The 19,953-nt window shown below is 35.4% G+C and overlaps 1 protein-coding gene across 2 annotated transcripts; it reads left to right on the top strand.

Annotated features, from left to right (window-relative positions):
* Positions 1-9,260: 9,260 nt before the first annotated feature.
* On the top strand, positions 9,261-19,647 carry LOC135642119 (putative 1-phosphatidylinositol-3-phosphate 5-kinase FAB1C). 2 transcript variants are annotated; one of them, XR_010497878.1, is made up of 12 exons: positions 9,261-10,501; positions 10,590-11,315; positions 11,416-11,569; positions 11,647-11,991; positions 14,017-14,838; positions 14,929-15,263; positions 15,353-15,479; positions 15,565-15,726; positions 15,847-17,364; positions 17,451-17,708; positions 18,402-18,568; positions 18,724-18,919. XR_010497878.1 is itself a non-coding variant. In XM_065157987.1 (11 exons), exons 1-11 carry the CDS (start codon positions 10,062-10,064, stop codon positions 18,976-18,978), a joined length of 5,142 nt encoding a protein of 1,713 aa, XP_065014059.1. In that variant the 5' UTR covers positions 9,294-10,061; the 3' UTR covers positions 18,979-19,647. The 2 variants fall into 2 exon arrangements, 1 of the variants encoding a protein (XP_065014059.1); XM_065157987.1 differs by lacking the exon at positions 18,402-18,568 and having other exon boundaries at positions 9,294-10,501; positions 18,724-19,647.
* Positions 19,648-19,953: the final 306 nt, after the last annotated feature.

Here is a 19,953-nt window from a genome sequence, read left to right as displayed (position 1 = left end):
AAACAATATTTTGCATAGATAATTTTGAAATTAAGTGTTTTAATCGGTAACTAATTTCGTTAATGTATTCCTTGATAACAAAGAAAAGTACCTTGAAACAATCGTAATTTTATCTAAAGAATGTGCTCGTGAATTATTATATTTGAGTTTATTAAGTTGAAAACTATGAGGTAACATTATGGACTGAAAAATATATCATAGCATCAGCATAATCCATATGAGCATATTTTAACAAATAAGATACTCTGTATCAAATTACATAGAAAAGAGAGTTAAAAGTGTTTAATCTCATTAATTAATGTTCGAGCTTATTTTTTATAGTCGATCCTGCCCTAAATACTTATAATTAGAAAAAAAAAATTTCATGCAATAGAAAATATTATATATTTTAATATTTTCTTTTGAATACCACCGATGTGATAAGATTGTCGGCTGAAGAAAAATGTGATCGTCACATGTCGAGTTGTGAATCAAAACAAATATCTCTAATATTATTTATAATGTTTTTCTCTAGTTATATATAATTTAGTTCTAAATTTGTTCTACAATTGACTTAATTTTTATGGAAGGGAAGATGATAAGCTACTGTGTGACTGGATGACAATGAGATCTACGATATTTTAAGCTTCAATAACTCTAAAACCTTCTTAAAGGTATAATGTTTTTCCACATTGAATTATTTTTTAATTAATAAATCAAAACTCATTTAAAAACAACTCAAATCAAATCGAATAGAACCACTAGCTATGTAGGCTAAATAGTTTCAATAAATCTTGGTCGGGTTCCATCTTTCCATCAACCTCCATTTCACCCATGAAAGGCTCCACTCATGCTAATACAAAAGAACAAAAAGAATGGCTCCAAATCATCACTCTATTCCTTTCTAGAAAACACTTCCTACTAATCTCCATCCGCTTCAATTAGCCTTTTCTCGTTGTTTTGTGATAATTTAGAATTATGGTCTGAATTATTTAATATTATCTAAAATATCTTAACTCAAACCAATGATTATACACTCATTTGATATCTGAGTTATTTATTATTAACCAAAATACTAAATTTTAAGTTAATAATAATAATAATAATAATAATAATAATAATAATAATAATAATAGGTTATAGTAGCAAAAGCCATTGGAATTTATATTTTATATATCAGAATAATCTGTTTTATTATTAATCGACTATGAGAGGGAAAATGGATTACTGAAAAAATCAAAATCAATTAGTTATTCATTAAGATTTAATTTGATTTAATGACCATAAGGAAATATACAGCTCGGAGACTTCGAACAAAAATTCGTTTATTTGCATCAGCCTCTAGAGGAGCTTATTAAAACTTAAATCTTATATAAGCTTTTCCTATTTATCGTCGATGCTTTATATCACAGTATCACACTTATTATAACTCGATCAAATAAAATAATTGCCTAATTAATTTTATCAAGCCTAAATCATTAACTAAAACACTTAAATATAAATCAATATTGGTACATACATTTATTCAATCCTCATAAGTCAATTCAATTTTTGATACTAAATAATTTACCGATGAATTATTTTTTCTCAATTGAAGCAAAGTTTTTTACATCAAGAATATATTAGGTGAGATATACAGTGTTGATCAAATGAGGAAATCAGACTTGAGATGGTTCAAACATTCAATGTAGGCTGTCGAAAGATTTCAATGCTGATGTGTGTGGAGGGATTAACCTACCACTATTATTCTGTGTTAGGTAGATGATGATGTGCTTCATTCAATCTTGGCCCTGTTGTGGATGATGGTGGACTCAATAGTCAATACAATGCACAAATGATCATCTGGACTTCCTACTTTTTCTTCATTGGTTAAGTGTATCCTCAATGCCATTCTAAAGTTGCATTCTTTCTTGGTTACTGAATTTGACAGCACAACCAACATTGATTACCTCATCTTTGACCTCTTCACCATCAACCATTATTGGTTCAAGTTGAACATATTTTGGTAGCTTGGGTTTCATCAATCCAAAAATGCATGATTTGCATCAAAATGATTTGACCTGTAAATATCAATCAATAGATGCATTACTCGAAAGGTGCATCCAAGAATATCCTCCTTGTTATTCATATAGTAGTTTTGTAGATACAAGCAATCAGAAGAGTCATGGGTAATTATTCTAAGGTAAAAGATATTTTATGGAGTGTCATTGCACTGACATTATTCTCTTGCTTAATGATCTTTTTTTATGTTTTAATTATATTTATAATAAAATAAATTATTTTTATTTATTTATTTATTTTTCGGAGAGAGAAATGAGCTTAGTCAAAGATGATGGAATTCAATGAATGCACATCCACTTCAACATTGTTGAAATTTAAGGAAGAATTAAAGTTCTCATGTATCGAATGTGATGTCTTTAACCTACTTAAGGTTGTTCCTAACAATTAAAACATTTTCCATTCGTTAAATTTTTTGTATGATATAAAAATTTAAGACTATTTTTTGAAAGAAAGATTGTACTCACCAATTTTATAATACTTGTTACGTGTGAGCTTGTTGAAAATCAAATAACGAGTTATCATATATTATATCAAATAATATCATTTCAATTGATCCAAAGTTTAAAGCGTTCAATCTTGTTATAAATAATTTGACCATTTGAGTCCTTAATAATACGAGATTACTACCATCTCAATCCATCTACTTATCATTTTTTTTTTCATAATAATGCGAGACTTAGGCTTAGTTACGGATCTCATCTTATCTCATTTTTTTTTAGATACACATAATATATATATATATATATATATATATATATATATATATATATATATATATTCTTAATTATATGAGATTATTCTTTTAGTTTATCTCTTTTTATCGCTCACATGTAAATATTTCTAACAAATAAAAAACATAAGGGAAGTCAACAAATATAGTCAATCTAATCCGATCATGGTGTGATGTTTCGGACTCCTCCTCGATCGCATATATTACATCAAATGGTACGATAGCATTAGAGATGTTAGGTGAGGGCAGAGAAAAAGAAAGGTATCATCAGCTTTCCATGGTTGCATTATTATGGCTGTCTTCATGCGCTAAGGAGGACTGATGGCGACGCCAATAATCTCTCCATGCCTCTCCCTTTGAGCTTCCACAGAAGTATCAGTCAAGATTGGTAATTCGAAGTTGGACCACTTGAGATATAATAACATTCATGCATAAATGTATTAGTGACTTATTTGAGATAGGAAGATGCTTATAGACTGTATATACTTTGGGTAATTAAGTTGTGTTCTCTCGATATATCTTATTTTCTTAGTAACATCATATATCTATAGATTAAGAGATAAATATTTTGGGATAATCAAATATTGATATGGAGATTTTATTCGATCAAAGCTATCATGTTAATATGAATTAGAAGAGATAATATCCTTTAAAATATTTTTAATTTTAATAATATTATGAACATTGAGCTATAAGTATAAGCTTTTTAGGTATGACCCGAAGCTATCTTGATTACTAAAATGATAATAACACATTGATGGTAATTTTATAGATAGCGATCGATCGTGACATTAGGGATGACGATTATTAGATTATTATTTTTAATATTAATATAATCATATCTTTTTTAAAATATATTTTATTGTTACTTTTTGAATGGTCAAAGAAAACGTTATTCATTTTGTATTATTCTCTTGGACAAGTTATTTTTTATTCGCCTTACTTTTAATACTTCATTTTTTATTCTCATTCTACTTTTTCTTTTTTCTCTCTTCTTATTTTAATAACTTTATCTTTTCTTTATATTTAATTAACATGATTGGAGCCAACACTATTGTCATGTATCATCCCTAGCCGCCACACTCTCGTTAACTCTACTCTATCTTCTATCTAACTCACTGTTTTTCTCTCATCCTCACGTCCTCTTTCATTAAATTATTTTTATTTCATGCTATCATTGTCATGTTCTCTTCCCTCTATCCGTCTCTTTCACTCCCTTCATCTTTTAAGAAATCCTTTTTCATCTTCCCCATTATGCCACTATATTTTTAGTTTTTGTTAAAAAGGAGAAACATATTTTTCAGCTTTTGACAAAGAATTCAATTGTTCTAAAGGCAGTGATGACACAAACTTTGTTGCTTTGTGGGTGATTACGCCGCCACAATCTACCGCTAGTATGTATTATCATCATCATATTCGTTTATCTCACCACTAGTATTATCACTAGATATACTTCGTCATTCCAAATTGTCTAATACCGAGTGGGGTGGATAATATACGTCCAAAATCTTATACTATAAAATTAAGAATAATCATCTTTCAAACTAGCATAAAAAAATAAATATTATAGATTTACATATCTAAACTAATAAGAAAATATTGATGGTTAGTTTTCGACATGTTAACTCTTTAACGATTGATAGATTAGCTTTATTGTTAACTAACATTAATAAGAAAATTATTGTTCTATATTCCTCGAATTCAACATACAATTCTACGATGATATTGATGGATTGACGATGCATATAACTATTCACAATATTAGTCACAATCATAGCAAAAGACATTAGTTAATTATTACTTCTTAGATGCAAAACTTGACTGAACTCTTTGAATCTATACTAACGAGCTTTGTCGAGTATCTTTTCGATATAGTTTTATATCTCGATTGATTTCAAATACTATGCTTATCGAATAATTCGAAACTATAATTAAAAAAGATTAAACTTAAATGATACCATAATTATAACATTGATCGAAGTAGTTTCCTTCGAATTGTTTTGAAGTTGTATGTATCATTCTCGCACGTTAAGCTCGATTACGTATCGTAGGTACATGCCAACAACAACATACACTAAGATCTTTGAAGTCTTAATTGTAGTTTTAGGCTATCTAACACAAGACTTCAATTAAATATATTCTTTGACGCCCTTATCCTCTACAAAAGGACATTTAGAAATGGAAGATCCGGGATGGCATCTCCCATCCTCTTCAAGTCTCCGTCTCAACAACCATCTCCTCGTGTTCCCTCGACCCATCTTTTTTTGTTTGGTGAGCCTTATCTCATTAAAAGTCTACTACAAAACTCTCTCTTCCTCTTCCCATCATAATTTATAATGTATTGTTTCTAGTAGCTAACTTTATTATGTACTATTTCAGATTCAGAATACAACAATCAACTATAATTAGACCTATACTTGATTCAAGATAAATGATTCAACTTACATAAGGATTTTAGCGAATAATAATTAGAGTAATTATATATAAAATCATAAGATTTTAAAGATTAATATAAAACTTCAATCTTTTACTAATAAAACACTTGACCCGATTAAGCATAGGAAAAAAAATTATGTATAATAGATAATTTTAATTTACAAATCGGTGAAATATTACACGAACATCAAATGTTAGGTATGTCATTGTGCTATAGTTTGGACAGTTGATGAGGTTTAATCATGGAAAGAGTAGGCAATACATAATATCCAACTTATTACAAATTACTCGTGTAATTAGTTACTTTTAGTATTTCGATCATTATATTTTTATAAACTATATTGAGATCTTTATATTTACGAAAGTGAAATAATTTAACCCCGTTGCTATAAAAAAAAATTTCTTTCTTAATTTTTAACTTTATATATTTTAATTTTTAACCTTATTTGAGGATCTCAATGTTTTCATTTACGCAAGTATAAGAATCTCAATATAACTTTTGAAAGTATAAGAATCGAAATGTTAAAGATAAATAATTATAGGAGTAATATATAATTAGACTCACAATATCACTATTATATTATTTTGGCAAGTGCAATAAAAATGGAGTTTTTGGATTTCACATTATCGAATTGAATTTTAGGTAGAATCATGAAAGAATAAAATTTAGATACCAGCAATTATGAATGAGGTTTAAATAAAATTTTATAATTTTACACCGAACTCACAATCCACCAATCTGTTTTGATTAATTGTGATTAGAGAATGGAATGGTATGGAATCGAATTATAATTTTTAGAATTTGAGAAAGATTAGAGAAGTCATAATATCATTTATTCCCAACCCACATGAGTAAAAATAAAGTCGATTCCGACGACTTCATATGAACTTGTAAACACAGCTTAGATATATTATTAGACTGGGAAAGAAAAAAGATTAATATCATTATTTTTTTTGAATTGTTGATTGAATTTGAAACAAAGATGAGATTTTTGAGTGATGAGACGGATCTTTACTTTCTTGCCTCAGGCGACACAGATTTCAAGAAGAAGATCGATGAGAAGAAACATGTAATGTAGCTATTTGTCTGCTCCCCATAAAGCTGTGAGGAGCCGTGCAGGTCTTCCAATATTTATCACCCACATAACGTGCCCTACAATGTCCCTAAATGATACGAGCAAGTGGTGGAGCCGGAGAGGCTGTCATCGACCACCGCCAAAGAGCTGTTGACAGGGCAAGGAATCCACCTTTTCATCACACCTACTCTGTCCATTTGTGCCACCATATCATGTTCTCATCTCTTTCTGGATTCCTTTAGTCCATCTGGTACTCATAAAATGTGTGCAAAAGCTGCATTTGTTCCTCCTCAGGTGGTGATGCCCTCTCTCTCTCTCTCTCTCTCTCTCTCTCTCTCTCTCTCTCTCTCTCTCTCATGTGAGAAGATGCATGCTTTTCATAAGATCATGTCGCCTCCCCCACCTCTCCGCCCACCATGCATGAGATTTTACGAGGAAGCTGAAGGGAAATGTTGTATAATGGTCTCTCTCTCTCTCTCTCTCTCTCTCTCTCTCTCTCTCTCTCTCTCTCTCTCTCTCTCTATATATATATATATATATATATATATATATATATATATATATATATATATATATATATATATATATATATATATATATATATGGAAATGGAATTCAAACCCTATTTCAGCCACATCTTGATGTTATACATCGTCTTCAATCTTAATCAATTAATTAAAAAGCTATAAATAATATAGACATGATTAGGCATATCTTAACAAGACAGACAACAATTATTGTGAAGCAAAAACTGTAGAAAGAATTTTGTTTAATTTTTGAAGATGATTTTGGTAGTGTCCACATCGAATCGGACTTCAAGATGATGATCAATATCTTTAGTAGACAATTTCTTTCTCATTGTAGAATTTTAAATAATTTTAAATATTGTCAAAGACATGTTCCAACTGAAATATATTGATTATTAGAAAATAATATATATTCTGAGAAAAGAAAAAAAAATCGTGTTGCTAATCGACTGCCCAATCATATTAGTGCCTGCAAACTTTTTGATTTTGGTTTGTGCTGACGCGAATGGATTATTTTCCATTCATCAATAAAATTCTCTAACTCTTTTTTATTTGAAAAACAAAACCCATATGTATAAATTCTTGATCATTTTTAATTAACACAATCAATATCCGATCATCATGATCGCATTCAAATCTTTTTCTTGTCGAGTCCATGTCTGAATCATCACATGTGTCATCATCCACAGCGATTGATTTCAACTCTACAATGTCAACAGGACGACAACAACACACAAAATTGCCACACGACAAGAAGGAAGTCACAGTTTGCAACATCCATCTCACAATTTCCCGTGAAGTAAAGCATCCACAGATGTCTTTTTCTGATGAGGTTGATCTTATCATCCAATACACAATTAATCAGCATAATGAAAGATCAATTAAATATGTTCTACCATTCCAACACGAGGATCCCGCGGCAGACAGTCCCTTTTATCTCGCTTAAACTCCCTCACAAGACTGACTATTCTTCATGGTGAAGGAAATCTTACGCAAGCCTGCATGCATGCACTCGGCCACTTCACGTGGTGGTGAGTCAGGGCGGGGAAAGGGGAGAGGAAAAAGCCGGGCTTGCAGCTTGGGGCGGCGCCTCCCCTCCCTCGTCCTCCCCTCCTTCCTCCACTCCACATGGTCAGCAAGTTATGATACTCTCCTCCTTCCGTCTGTAGGCCAAACTCTCCTTTTTCCACAAAGTGGGGGCATGATGGGACCTTGTGGTATCTCCTTGATCAAGGAGACAAGGAAATGATGGGGCCACGCTGCATCACCATTTCATCTTGGTCTCGTTACTGACATGATTAAAATGATGGAAAGAACAGGTGGTGTAAAGTTGTTGATGAACACATTTGGAAGGATACGAACTGAGATATGAGTGATTCTAATCGTACTTCAGTTGGACAGATAGTGTCATTGACCATAGGATTAAAAGAAGAGAAGGAACAGTTAAAGACGCGAGGAAAGTGAACTTTTTTGCTGAACTTATAATTTGATTTTTAATAATTGTTTGTACATGATTTAAATAGGTTAAACCTAAAAGAACAAAATTAATCAAATAGAAAACTTACCTTCATTTCGACATCATCTATACTTTTCATCACTCCTTTTCTTCTTCTTGGTCTCCATAGTTGCTACTTATATTGTGTATTCTAAAAGCGAAGCAAAGAGATAGCAAAAAGAAAAGAAGAGCAAATATTGGATTATCGAGCGTTTAGAGAATAGTGCTAACAATTAATACACCTTCCGTTGTTACATGTTATTACAAATTGTTCCTTCACAGTCAAACTTTTTTTGGTTGACTTGAAGTTAATGTTTCCCGTGACATTCTAATTAGTCATCAAATCAGAAAATTATATTTAGTATTCTTTCTTTTAATATTGGCTTTTTATTGAGATTTATGTGATAAATATTTTGATCTTTCTTTTTTTTGGGGGCAAAGGATACACAACAAAGATAAGATTGAGACGTCATAAGTGACCATCTGCTAACCTATTTGGTGGTCAATTGAGATGTTGGCTTTTCATTAACTACCAACTAACCTACATTAATTGGCGCAATTGCTTGCGTCATTATGCTGTCGGTTTTGAACTCCATCCTAATAATCATACATACAGTAATTTTAAATTTGATATCATTCTAATAATCATCTTAATATTATAAATAATATTAAAAAATAAAATACTTGGAAAACTCTAATGAGAATTTACGAATCATATTCACCAAACAATACATTTAGACTATCTAAAACCATAAGTTATGACTCACGAATAATCCCCAATCTTGTGTCGTAGTTGACTTGGGACAAGGAACTATTACCACACAAATCAAACTACTTTCCATGTACTCCTTCAGTGGGTCCAATCGATGGGTTGAGTTCGGGCGCCAATATCTTTCCATCGTCCGTCGTCTTCACACACCTCTTTCTCTTGATCTCTCTCCTACTCATCCTTTCGTCGTTCGTCGTCCTCTCGCTGCGGGGAGGATGAAAGCCCACCAATACCCTCTACTTTCCGCTTAAATATGCTTTTTTTTTTTTTTTTTTTTTTTTTTTTTTTTTCTTTTCAAAGCCCTCGCAGAGCTTTCGGTGTATATAAATTTGCCCCATCGGTCGAGAAAGCATTCCTTCTTCCGTCCACCTTCCACCTGTTTTTAGCCTGCTTGTGTCGCCTCTTCCAAAGGAGAAGAGATTGTCCTCTCCGACGATGGGATTCACCGCCGCTGTAGAGATCAGCTCCCCCGCTGCCGATGCCCTCTTGCTCCTCCCCATTTAGCTCTCTTCCTCTTGCTGGGCCTCCAAAAGTTTGGCCTTCTGCTCTCATGGTCAATGACCCGACCGGGGTCTCTGCAGAGCAATCGGGGATCGGCTGAGTGGGCTGCGGCTCCTTTCTTGGCGTTCTGATTTGGTTTCGGGCGCAAAAAGAAATTGGATTTCGGAGGACTCTGAAATGCGTTGGTGTCCGGTGTTCTAAGCTTCAAGTTGTTTGTACATAATACCACCCGGTTGCCGGTCGGAGAAAATTTTGGTCTCTTCCGGAGGGTGCTGATTTTTCTGCTTTTGATTTTTGTGTTTGGTGTTTGGCTTTGGTTTCTTGGGATTAGAAGAAATCGGAAAGCTTGCCTTTATTTTTTTGGGTGGTGTACGTGTGTTCTCTTCTTGGTTGGAGTTTGCAAGAGATCTTCACAGGAAAGAAGAAATTTCATCGGAGGGAAAGGGAACTGCTAGGTTATTTTTATGATTGCGAGCAGTTTCGGTTTATGGGAGTAGCCAATTACCCAATTCTTGATCTGATACTAAAGGTCAGATCTTGGGTGAGCGTTCTTCCGGACGTCTGGTCGGACACTTTGATGTCGTCCGGCGGTGATCGTGCCATGTGCTGCCAGTGCAGAGACTGCTTGGGGTCGCCGGGTTTCGGGTACCGGTGCCAGAGCTGCGGCCGGGTGGTCTGCCGGAAGTGTGGTTCTGTCGCGAGGTTAGACCGAGCGGAGCAGCAGCGTGTTCTCTGCAAGCTCTGCTTTCGAGGTGACAATGGACCCTGGGAAGCAGCGCAGCAACGTGGCAGCGCGAGCGAAGAAGTTAACCGTTTCGTTTCGCCGAAGTCGCCCCTCTCCAGATCTAGAACTGACAGGCTCGGCCAGTTGGCTGAGTCGCGGCAGTTCTCGTCCCCGCGGCGCCCTCTTCGTTGTTCGACTTACAGGCAATTCCCCCACTTTTTAGATCGTTCTTCTATTCTTCATGATTCGTTCAGTTGGTTCATCTTTTGTGCTGTTTTCTTGTCATTGTAGGAGTTACGAAGATGACGAGGGCGATGATGAGGGGAAGCAGCTTTTCACCCCGATGAGCGTGTTGTCTCAGGATTACTCTGACATAGATTGCATGAGTTCCAGTGCTGGAAATGAGTTGTACAGGTCAGCGAATTCAAGTCCTTTGGACAGCCCTTCTAGGTCTGTTGAGCAAGGATCGGTTAGTCCTCTCTTGAGAAAGTGTGGAATTTCTGATCAAGGTTCTTTGAGCCAGTCAAGAAAATATGGAGCAGATTCTGAGGATTTGTTGGAGAATTCTGGTGATTGCGCTTCGGATAACCTTCGTGGATACATTAATCAAGAAAGTCAAAAGGCTCCACAACACTTTAACTTTGAAAATGATCGTATATTTTACCCTCCTCTCCCCGAGGACAAGCAGGACGACACAGAGACCAGTTTCTTTGGACATACTGACGAGGAGGATGATGTCGAGGAGTCGGACGAACTCTTTAAATCTAGTGAATCCCACAAGGAGGCTTTGAGGAATGCTGTTCATGCACATTTTAGGGCCCTTGTGTCACAGTTATTGAAGGGAGAAGGTGTTCATGCTGGAAATGATTCAGAGAGTCAGGACTGGCTGGAGATAGTATCCTCATTGTCTTGGCAAGCTGCAAATTTTGTCAAACCAGATACTAGCAAGGGAGGTAGCATGGATCCAGGTGATTATGTTAAAGTCAAGTGTATCGCATCAGGAAGTCCAAATGATAGGTATGAATTCTTTAGCTACTTTCTGTAACAGGGTGTTGATGACATGATATCCTAATTTCCTTTATAGTCGAGAAACTAATATGTGATCATTATTTAACAGCGCCCTAGTGAAGGGAGTGGTTTGTACTAAGAATGTAAAGCATAAACGCATGGTGTCGCAGCATAGTAACCCTAGGTTGCTTCTTTTTGGAGGAGCACTGGAGTATCAAAAGGTCCCAAATGAACTGGCATCTATAGGAGCTCTGCTTGAGCAGGTTATAACCGTGGCTTTTGATACTCCGATGGGTCGTCCTTGTCTATATTAGTTTTGACTCAATTTTGACATACACAGGAAACCAATTACATGAAGATGGCTCTTTCTAAGATAGAGGCACTTCGGCCCAATGTGCTTCTTGTTGAAAAAAGTGTTTCCTCATATGCTCAAGAATATCTTTTGGGGAAAAAAGAGATATCTTTAGTGTTAAATGTCAAGAAGTCACTTTTAGAGAGGATATCAAGGTGTACTGGTGCTCATATTCTTCCATCCATTGATGGTGTTGCTTCAGCAAAGCTTGGACACTGTGAAATGTTTCGGATAGAAAAAGTGTATGAGGAATTCTCATCTTCCCGACATCCAAAGAAACCCAGTAAAACTTTGATGTTCTTTGAAGGCTGTCCACGGCATCTAGGGTGCACGGTAATGATGAATTTCTTGCACTATCTGGACTCAATGCAGGCATGCAGATTTATCATCTGTTTTATCAGCCAAGGCATCCTCATCTGCTGCATACCTACTTGAATGGACACATCCAAGGGATAATTAATCTGAAAATATTGAAAAAGTTGATCCATCTGATTTAGCTCGTCCATATTCCTTCCTTGTGTAGCCCAAAATTTGTATGCAATGAAGATTAAGGTCTTTTTGACTTTGTCAAGAAGTAGAGGTATAGAGTACACAGTAACATGCACTAAAGCTTGTTGCATTGATGAGTGATCTAGTTACAAACCTAATATTCATGGATAGCTTGTTGCAAGGATGATGTTGATCTAAATATATAACTCTTCCAAAATCCAACATGAAACTACAAACAAAGAACTTGCTAAAATGTCTACTTTAAAGCCTCTAGATAACCTAAATTAGATTTAATCCTGTTCCAGGCTGTAGTGAAAACTAATTGCTTGTATGCTTCCATTGCAAGTCTTAGTTGGTATTTACTATTTTGTGAGCAATTAAGATTGCCGAGCACCATTACTGAAATTAGATTCAACAACTTATTATGATTGGCTACCTGATGGATGTCAAGAATGGGTCTGAATTCCTGTTATATTTAGTTTCAGTCTAAGCATGACCTTGCACCAAACCTAAAAAGTTAGTGTGTCGACAGTTGCACTTATGATTTTGGTTACAGTTTGAGCTAGCAAGGCCTATTTGCAAAGCTCCTTTAGCCAGTAGAACTCTTTTTCTTTTCCTTTTCTCAGTATAATGTGGTATCCCACACCGGCAAAGTTACTTGGGTCAAATACTAAGGCACCACCTCCATGAAAAAATTGGCTTTCAGGCCAGGGCCTCATTCAAAAAATGGAAGGCGTAATTATGGCTTGAAGAACTTGTTTCAACGAAATCTTTTGTCTTTGAAGAGTTAAATGTATCATCATTGCCAGCATGCTCATCGAAGCTTTTTAGTTGATGTTTATCTATATGCATAATTCTTGTATAAATCATATTAGATACTTGCATTATTTTTCCTTAAAGAGGATATTGGTGAATTGATATTACCTTTCTGGTGTCAACGACTTCTTGCTTCTTTCTAGGGTGGTTTCCCACAGAACTTTCAACTATTTTGAGCTTGAAAATGAGAAGGCTTGGAATAAGAGATGCATCTTTTTAGTATGTTTTTAACTTGCATCACACGTGTAACCTTTAATGTTTGATAGGCCAATTGATGGCAGTCTCTTTCACTTTCTATCATTGCCTGTATATAGCCTTGAGAGGCTGGAGACGTAATGGGTCTGTCGATGCTTGTGTATTTCATTAGGAACTATAACCATAAATAATTCTTCCCTCTCTGTAGTCAGCTTTAATTTTTTTTCTTTTTCTCCATTTCTGCTCAGTATCTAAATTTGCTTCAAGTTTTGCTGGTAGTTATCCCAGCATCATTCTAGCTGCCTATGTAAATGGGACTTTCTTTCTGTTTACAGAGAGGGATGCAACCAGATTTGTATCCCCAATTATTCACATCCTCACCACATTCTAAGGTTTAGAATATTGCCAAAGGATCACTTTTTAAATTTAGATAGTTAAGTTGCAAGCACCCATTTAAGATGCATTTCAACAAGTCTACCTCAAGCTTGCCTCTTTTCTGTCTTTTCTTTAGTAACATTTTTGTGATAGAACAACAGTGACATTGTTTTTGTTCACTATTCACTCTGCTAACTTGATGTCAGTTGGTAAAATAACAGATATTGTTCACAAATGATATCATTCTACATATATGATTGTAAAGATGTAATTTTTTTACATATTGGTGTTTATACAGATTAAATTTTAGGAACTAAATGGCTTTGTGTATCATAAATATTGCCTAAACTTGAAAGTACAAGCTTGGTTTATCTGGTGGTGGTGGTGTGGTACGGTAATACTTGGACATACTCTTATATTTTTGGCATTTTTGTTGCTTTGGAGTTTTTGGTTGCTGCTCTCAACTTAATCTAATTTCTATAGGTCCTTCTAAGGGGGGCATGCCTTGAAGAATTGAAGAAATTAAAGCATGTTGTTCAGTATGCAAGCTTTGCAGCATATCATCTATCACTAGAGACCTCATTCCTTGAAGATGAAGGCGCAATGCTTCCTAAACTTCCTGTAGGGCCTTCAGTTACATTGCCTAAAAAGTTGATAGAAGCTGATGACTTAGTTTCAACAACTTCTAGTTTGGCTGCCCCGAGTGCTTGTAGTCATGAGAAAGATGGCTCAAACTGTGAACTTGACACAAAGAGCCTGTCTTTATCCTCAGATATTAAACATTTGGACAAAGATATTTTGGAGCCAAGTTCTGATCTACAGACGCACAGTGATTTTTCTGAACAAACTAACTCTTGTAATACTGATGCCTTTTCTGCTCCGTGTTCTGAGAACAACACAGGCTTAGCTTTTGGATCCATTTCAGATGTTTGTGTTTGTGGGTTAACGGGTTCATACCCTGGATTTTGTTGTAAGCAGCTCACTCCCCTTTCACCTTTACATACTGATATAAGCAATCACCAACGTGAGGTGCTGGAGAAATCAGTTAAAGAAAGAAGCAACTTTGCTAGTGACAGGTTTCTTAGATCAGATGAACATAAAAAATCAGATAGTGCTATCAAGAATGAGGTTCCTGGGGATTACTTTTCCACGGCTGACAATCATCAGAGCATATTGGTTTCTTTATCTAGCACTTGTATAAAAAAAAACAGAGTTTGTGAGCGCTCTCAGCTTTTCCGCATCAAGTTTTATGGTAGTTTTGATAAGCCTTTGGGGAGATATCTTCGTGATGACTTGTTTGACGAGGTATTTTTTTTGTGCCAATGGACCGTGCAACTCTATTCTATGTTCTTTACACATTCTGAACTTTTCTAAATTTTCTTTCATCATCATCAGACAAATTATTGTAAATTCTGTAAAGAGCCAACAGAAGCCCATGTTAGGTGTTATACTCACCAGCAGGGCAGCCTTACTATTATGGTCAGGAGACTTCCTTCGATGGAGTTACCTGGTGAACATGATGGAAGGATTTGGATGTGGCATCGATGCCTCAAGTGTGAAAAAGATGAGGATGGAGTTCCACCAGCTGCACGCAGAGTAATTATGTCAGATGCTGCATGGGGGCTCTCTTTTGGGAAATTCTTGGAGCTTAGCTTTTCAAGTCATGCAACTGCTAACCGTATTGCAACTTGTGGTCACTCTCTACAAAGAGACTGCCTTCGTTTTTATGGGTATTTGATGCTTGATAAGAAAGTTTGAACCAACCTCCAAATGAGTTGACTTCCAATGCAAATTTCAATTTCTTTCTTTTCTTCTGCAGGTTTGGCAGCATGGTTGCGTTCTTTCGCTATTCTCCTGTAGATATTTTATCTGTTTGCTTGCCACCATCACTTCTGGATTTCACTTGCCAGATTCAGCAAGAATGGTTGAGACAGGAGGCAATTTTGGTATTTTGTATTCTTTGCATATAAGTTTATGTGTACATCAAGTTCAAAAGCTTTAGTAATAGATTGTGACTTTTTGCTCCCACAGGTATCCAACAAAATAAATATCTTGCATGGTAAGATATCTGATGTTCTCCATGTGATTGAGAGGAAGATTACGACATTAAAGGATAAACCTTTAGAAGCAAGCATCTATAGACACATTATCAAGCTGAAGGGTTTGTTAAAAATGGAAAGACATGAGTATGATGTAAGTTGCAATGACACTCGTTCTTTAAGTTCTCTTGATTTGAAGTTTTAAGCCTTGTCATGATAAATCTTTTGAGGGCAAATCCATATTGATTAAAGTTTCCCTCTTATGTGGTAACAGCTCTTGCTTCAACCAGTTATGGTGGGGAATATTCAACCCTTTCAGGAAACATTTGATATCTTAGATCTCAATCGGCTGAGACGTGCACTTCTACTTGATTCTTACATATGGGATCGTCGACTCTATTCATTAGACTTGTTGTCCAAAGAAAAAAGTTGTACCATAATTGATTCACGACTTACGAATTTTTCACCTCGAACCAATCTGAGAGAACAGAGGGAAGAAATACCTAGGAAAGGTAGAACATTTGAGGACTTAGCTGGATATGTTACTGCAAAGTCATCGCCCCTTTTAGGAACTGATAAATCAAGTTTTTCAAAGCAGCATGAAGAACTTAGCTTCCAGGTTTTGGAGTGTAATACAAACATGGTTGAAACTGACTTGTCCATTGAGGACTGTTCAAGCTCAGCAGGTTTTAACTCTGTGTTTGTTCAATATGATGACTGGGATGATACGTCAATCTCTGGTGAGTCTAATCTCTCAGACAAAATTGATTTGGCATGGAGTGGTTCAGGTCAGTTAGTGATGGATCAACCGAAAGGTAGTTCAGAAGCTGATGCATTAGTAATTTTGATGGATTCTCCATGCTACAGGAAGGTGAAATCCCCATTAAGAGTATATTCATTTGACTCTGCTTTAAGGTTCCGTAAAAGAATACACGGTGGTTTTCTTCCTGCTTCATTGCATATACCTTCAGTAAAATCATTTGATTCCTCTGGCGATCTTGCAAGCATGGTAAGGGACCCAATTACAAGCATGAGAAGAGCTTACTCACAAAATTCTCCTAGGTTAGTTCAGAGATTGGATGATCTTCTCAATCACAAACCTGTACATATCTCACCAGTGTTGGAAAAGATGACTGACAGGGCACGGTTACTTCTACCTCAAAATGCTCTTGATGATATTGTTATTGCAGTTTATGATGATGAGCCCACCAGCATAATATCGTATGCTATGGCTTCCCAAGAGTATAGTGACTGCATAACATCTAGTTTGGATGAAATTGAGGACTTCAGTATGGTGGGAAAAAAAAGTGTTGGAAATTATGGTAGCAACAACAATGTTGGTACAAGATTAGCAGCTCAACAACCAAAATTTCAGTCTCATTCTCATGTTGGACATGATGAACCTCAACTATCTCAGATGAACCTATTAGATACGAAAGAAACACATTTCAAAATTTCTTTTGAGGATGAGTATTCAATTCCTTCAGACAAGGCAAAGTTTTCTGTTACATGCTACTTTGCAAAGCAGTTTCATGCATTTCGGAAGATATGCTGCCCAAGTGAATTTGATTATATACGTTCCTTAAGCCGCTGCAAGAGATGGAGTGCACAAGGTGGTAAAAGCAATGTTTACTTTGCCAAGTCATTGGATGAAAGATTCATAATTAAGCAGGTCACCAAAACAGAGTTAGATTCATTTGAGGAGTTTGCTCCACAATACTTCAAGTATTTGACGCAATCCATAACTTCTGGTTGTCCCACCTGCCTTGCTAAAGTCCTTGGTATTTATCAGGTCACAGACTGCCACCATCATACTTTAGTTTGCAAACATATAATGTAAAAGCATCACTGTAATGATTTGTCTCTTATATGTATCAGGTGACTGTCAAACACACAAAAGGCGGGAGGGAAATGAAAATGGATGTTATGGTAATGGAGAACCTCTTTTTTAAGAGGAATATTTCAAGAGTTTATGATCTCAAAGGTTCTCTACGCTCCCGTTATAACCCTGATACTTCGGGAAACAACACAGTTCTACTAGATTTGAATCTGTTAGAGACAAAACCAATATTTCTGGGAAGCAAGGCAAAGAGAAGTTTGGAGCGGGCTGTATGGAACGATACTTATTTTCTCACAGTAAGAAATCTATTTCATTTTGATTCTGATAACTAAATTGTTTACTATGTTTTATTTCTTAATATGAATACCTATCAAATTTCAAATTTCTTACTATTTAATGTGAATTGGATAATTTGATCATGCCTATTCGAACTTTCAGAACATATCTCTGGCTGGCTTTCACTGAGGAAAAAAAAGGAAAGAAAATCAAATTTCAAAAATTGGTGTGCCTTCGTTGATGCTCATTTGACACTTGTGCCTTTTTTTTTCCTCCAAGTTACTGGAAATACCTTGGATTTTACCTGCTATATTTGACCCTTTAATGGACTACACATTGGAGTCATTTGTTTTTCATTTGATTTAATTACTCCAAACACTTATTAGGTAGCATAGTCATATCTTATCTTTAGTAATTATTTATTATTCATGGGCTTGTTAGGTTTTTTAATGTATGTTGTTAGTTTGTGCGGTCATCTTACTCATCATAACTAGATGTATGGTTGTATTTGAATTCATGATACAACCATTTCTAAACCTTAACCAATGATAACAAGTTAACTCACAAATCTAAAAGACTTTGTTTTGCTCTGGTAATCCAAGGGCAATGAACAACATGATGATGTGGAAGGCAGGAGGTAAGATATTTTCTTTGTTATATGGCGTTGCAGGTTTCCCTTTGAAATCTTTCCTTAGAAATAAATGCTGTTGCAGCATGTTTAAAGCAGGTCATGAGCAAGTTCGTTAGCTCGAAGGGTTACCAATGCCTATACAATCTCATAGCTAAATGTTTCAGAATAACTAGCATAGTCATATGAGTTAAAGGGGGCCAATCATCTTCCAGCATGTAACAGTGGGATAACCCTGCAACTTGAACAATGGTATACATGTAAATTATTCTGCTTTCTTTCCAAAGATCAATGCTTGTGGGCTTCTTTAGTTTATGAGCATAAATTTCTGTTCATCATAGTTAGAAGTCCCAACAACATAAGAAGATGCTTCCCTTTTTTATTTACTTGAAATCTCTTTTTTGCAGTGTGTTGATGTCATGGACTACTCATTGCTGGTTGGCATTGATGAGATGCAAAAGGAGCTAGTTATAGGAATTATAGACTTCATGCGGCAATATACATGGGACAAGCAACTTGAAACATGGGTAAAAGCTTCCGGCATCCTTGGTGGCCCGAAAAATGCAACTCCAACTGTAATTTCTCCAGATCAGTACAAGAAAAGGTTCAGGAAAGCCATGTCAAATTACTTCCTCACTGTTCCTGACCAATGGCTCTTTTGAGTCCTTTCTCCAGCTGCAAGATACTTTTTCACGCATTGTTTCTATAGAATTAGAGTTGAAGATATCATCGCAAGTTATTCTACAAAGATGGGAGTAGTCATCTCATCGCACTGTAGATCATCAACGTATTCAATTGCTCTACTCGTATCATGCTTTTGATTTGGAGATGTTGGACCGAATTGTCTGGGCCTCAAGCATAATCTTGGTATGCCTAGATGCTAACTTGGAGCTTGATCCCTCACATTCTTGTAGTTCATTTTTATACTCAAAAAGTGTAAATTCATTAAGTTTCTTCATCGTCCCTGATTATGCTGACATACTCGCGAGCTTATAACATGCATAAAGCATCATGACTTGCAAACTTAGGAGCAGAAAGTGTCATAACCGGGAGTGTTGAAAGCGACTCTGGTTTTGGATGTCAGCTTGAAAGTTTTATCTTGCAATGAGGCAAAATTGAGTGTTCACTTCATCAAATGTAACGAGTGAAACAGAGATTTTCTCATTGCTTTCCCAACTACATTTCCTTTGTGTGTCTGTTTTGATTCAGTATTCTCTGCTAGGCTTATCGGGTCTTTTCTTTTTGTTCCAAAGTTCCTTAAAGAGGATGTGTGCAGTCAAATAGTTCTTGAATTAGTAAAATCGAACCTTGTGGTTGTGTTTTTTTCTTCACTGTTTTATGTAAACTGTGAGCTGAAGTCACACAGGAAAAGAACATTTTCTTTCTGCACACTAATAATTTCGATCAGAAATATAGTACAATGATAAGATTGTTTGTTAGTATTTGATTGTCTAATGATCCCACATGAACGCCTTTATTCAAAATCTCAAAAATCTTTTTGAATTTGAGAAATTTCCTTTCGGTTTGACAATTCACAATGGTATAGGTTTAAGCAAAGGATATTTTTACAAACAAAGGATAATATATATATATATATATATATATATATGTTTAAAATGATAATATGTTTTCTGTAT

This window comes from Musa acuminata, chromosome BXJ3-7, assembly GCF_036884655.1.
Source record: "Musa acuminata AAA Group cultivar baxijiao chromosome BXJ3-7, Cavendish_Baxijiao_AAA, whole genome shotgun sequence".
Taxonomy (NCBI): domain Eukaryota; kingdom Viridiplantae; phylum Streptophyta; class Magnoliopsida; order Zingiberales; family Musaceae; genus Musa; species Musa acuminata.
This window is presented reverse-complemented; position numbering and strand designations above follow the sequence as displayed.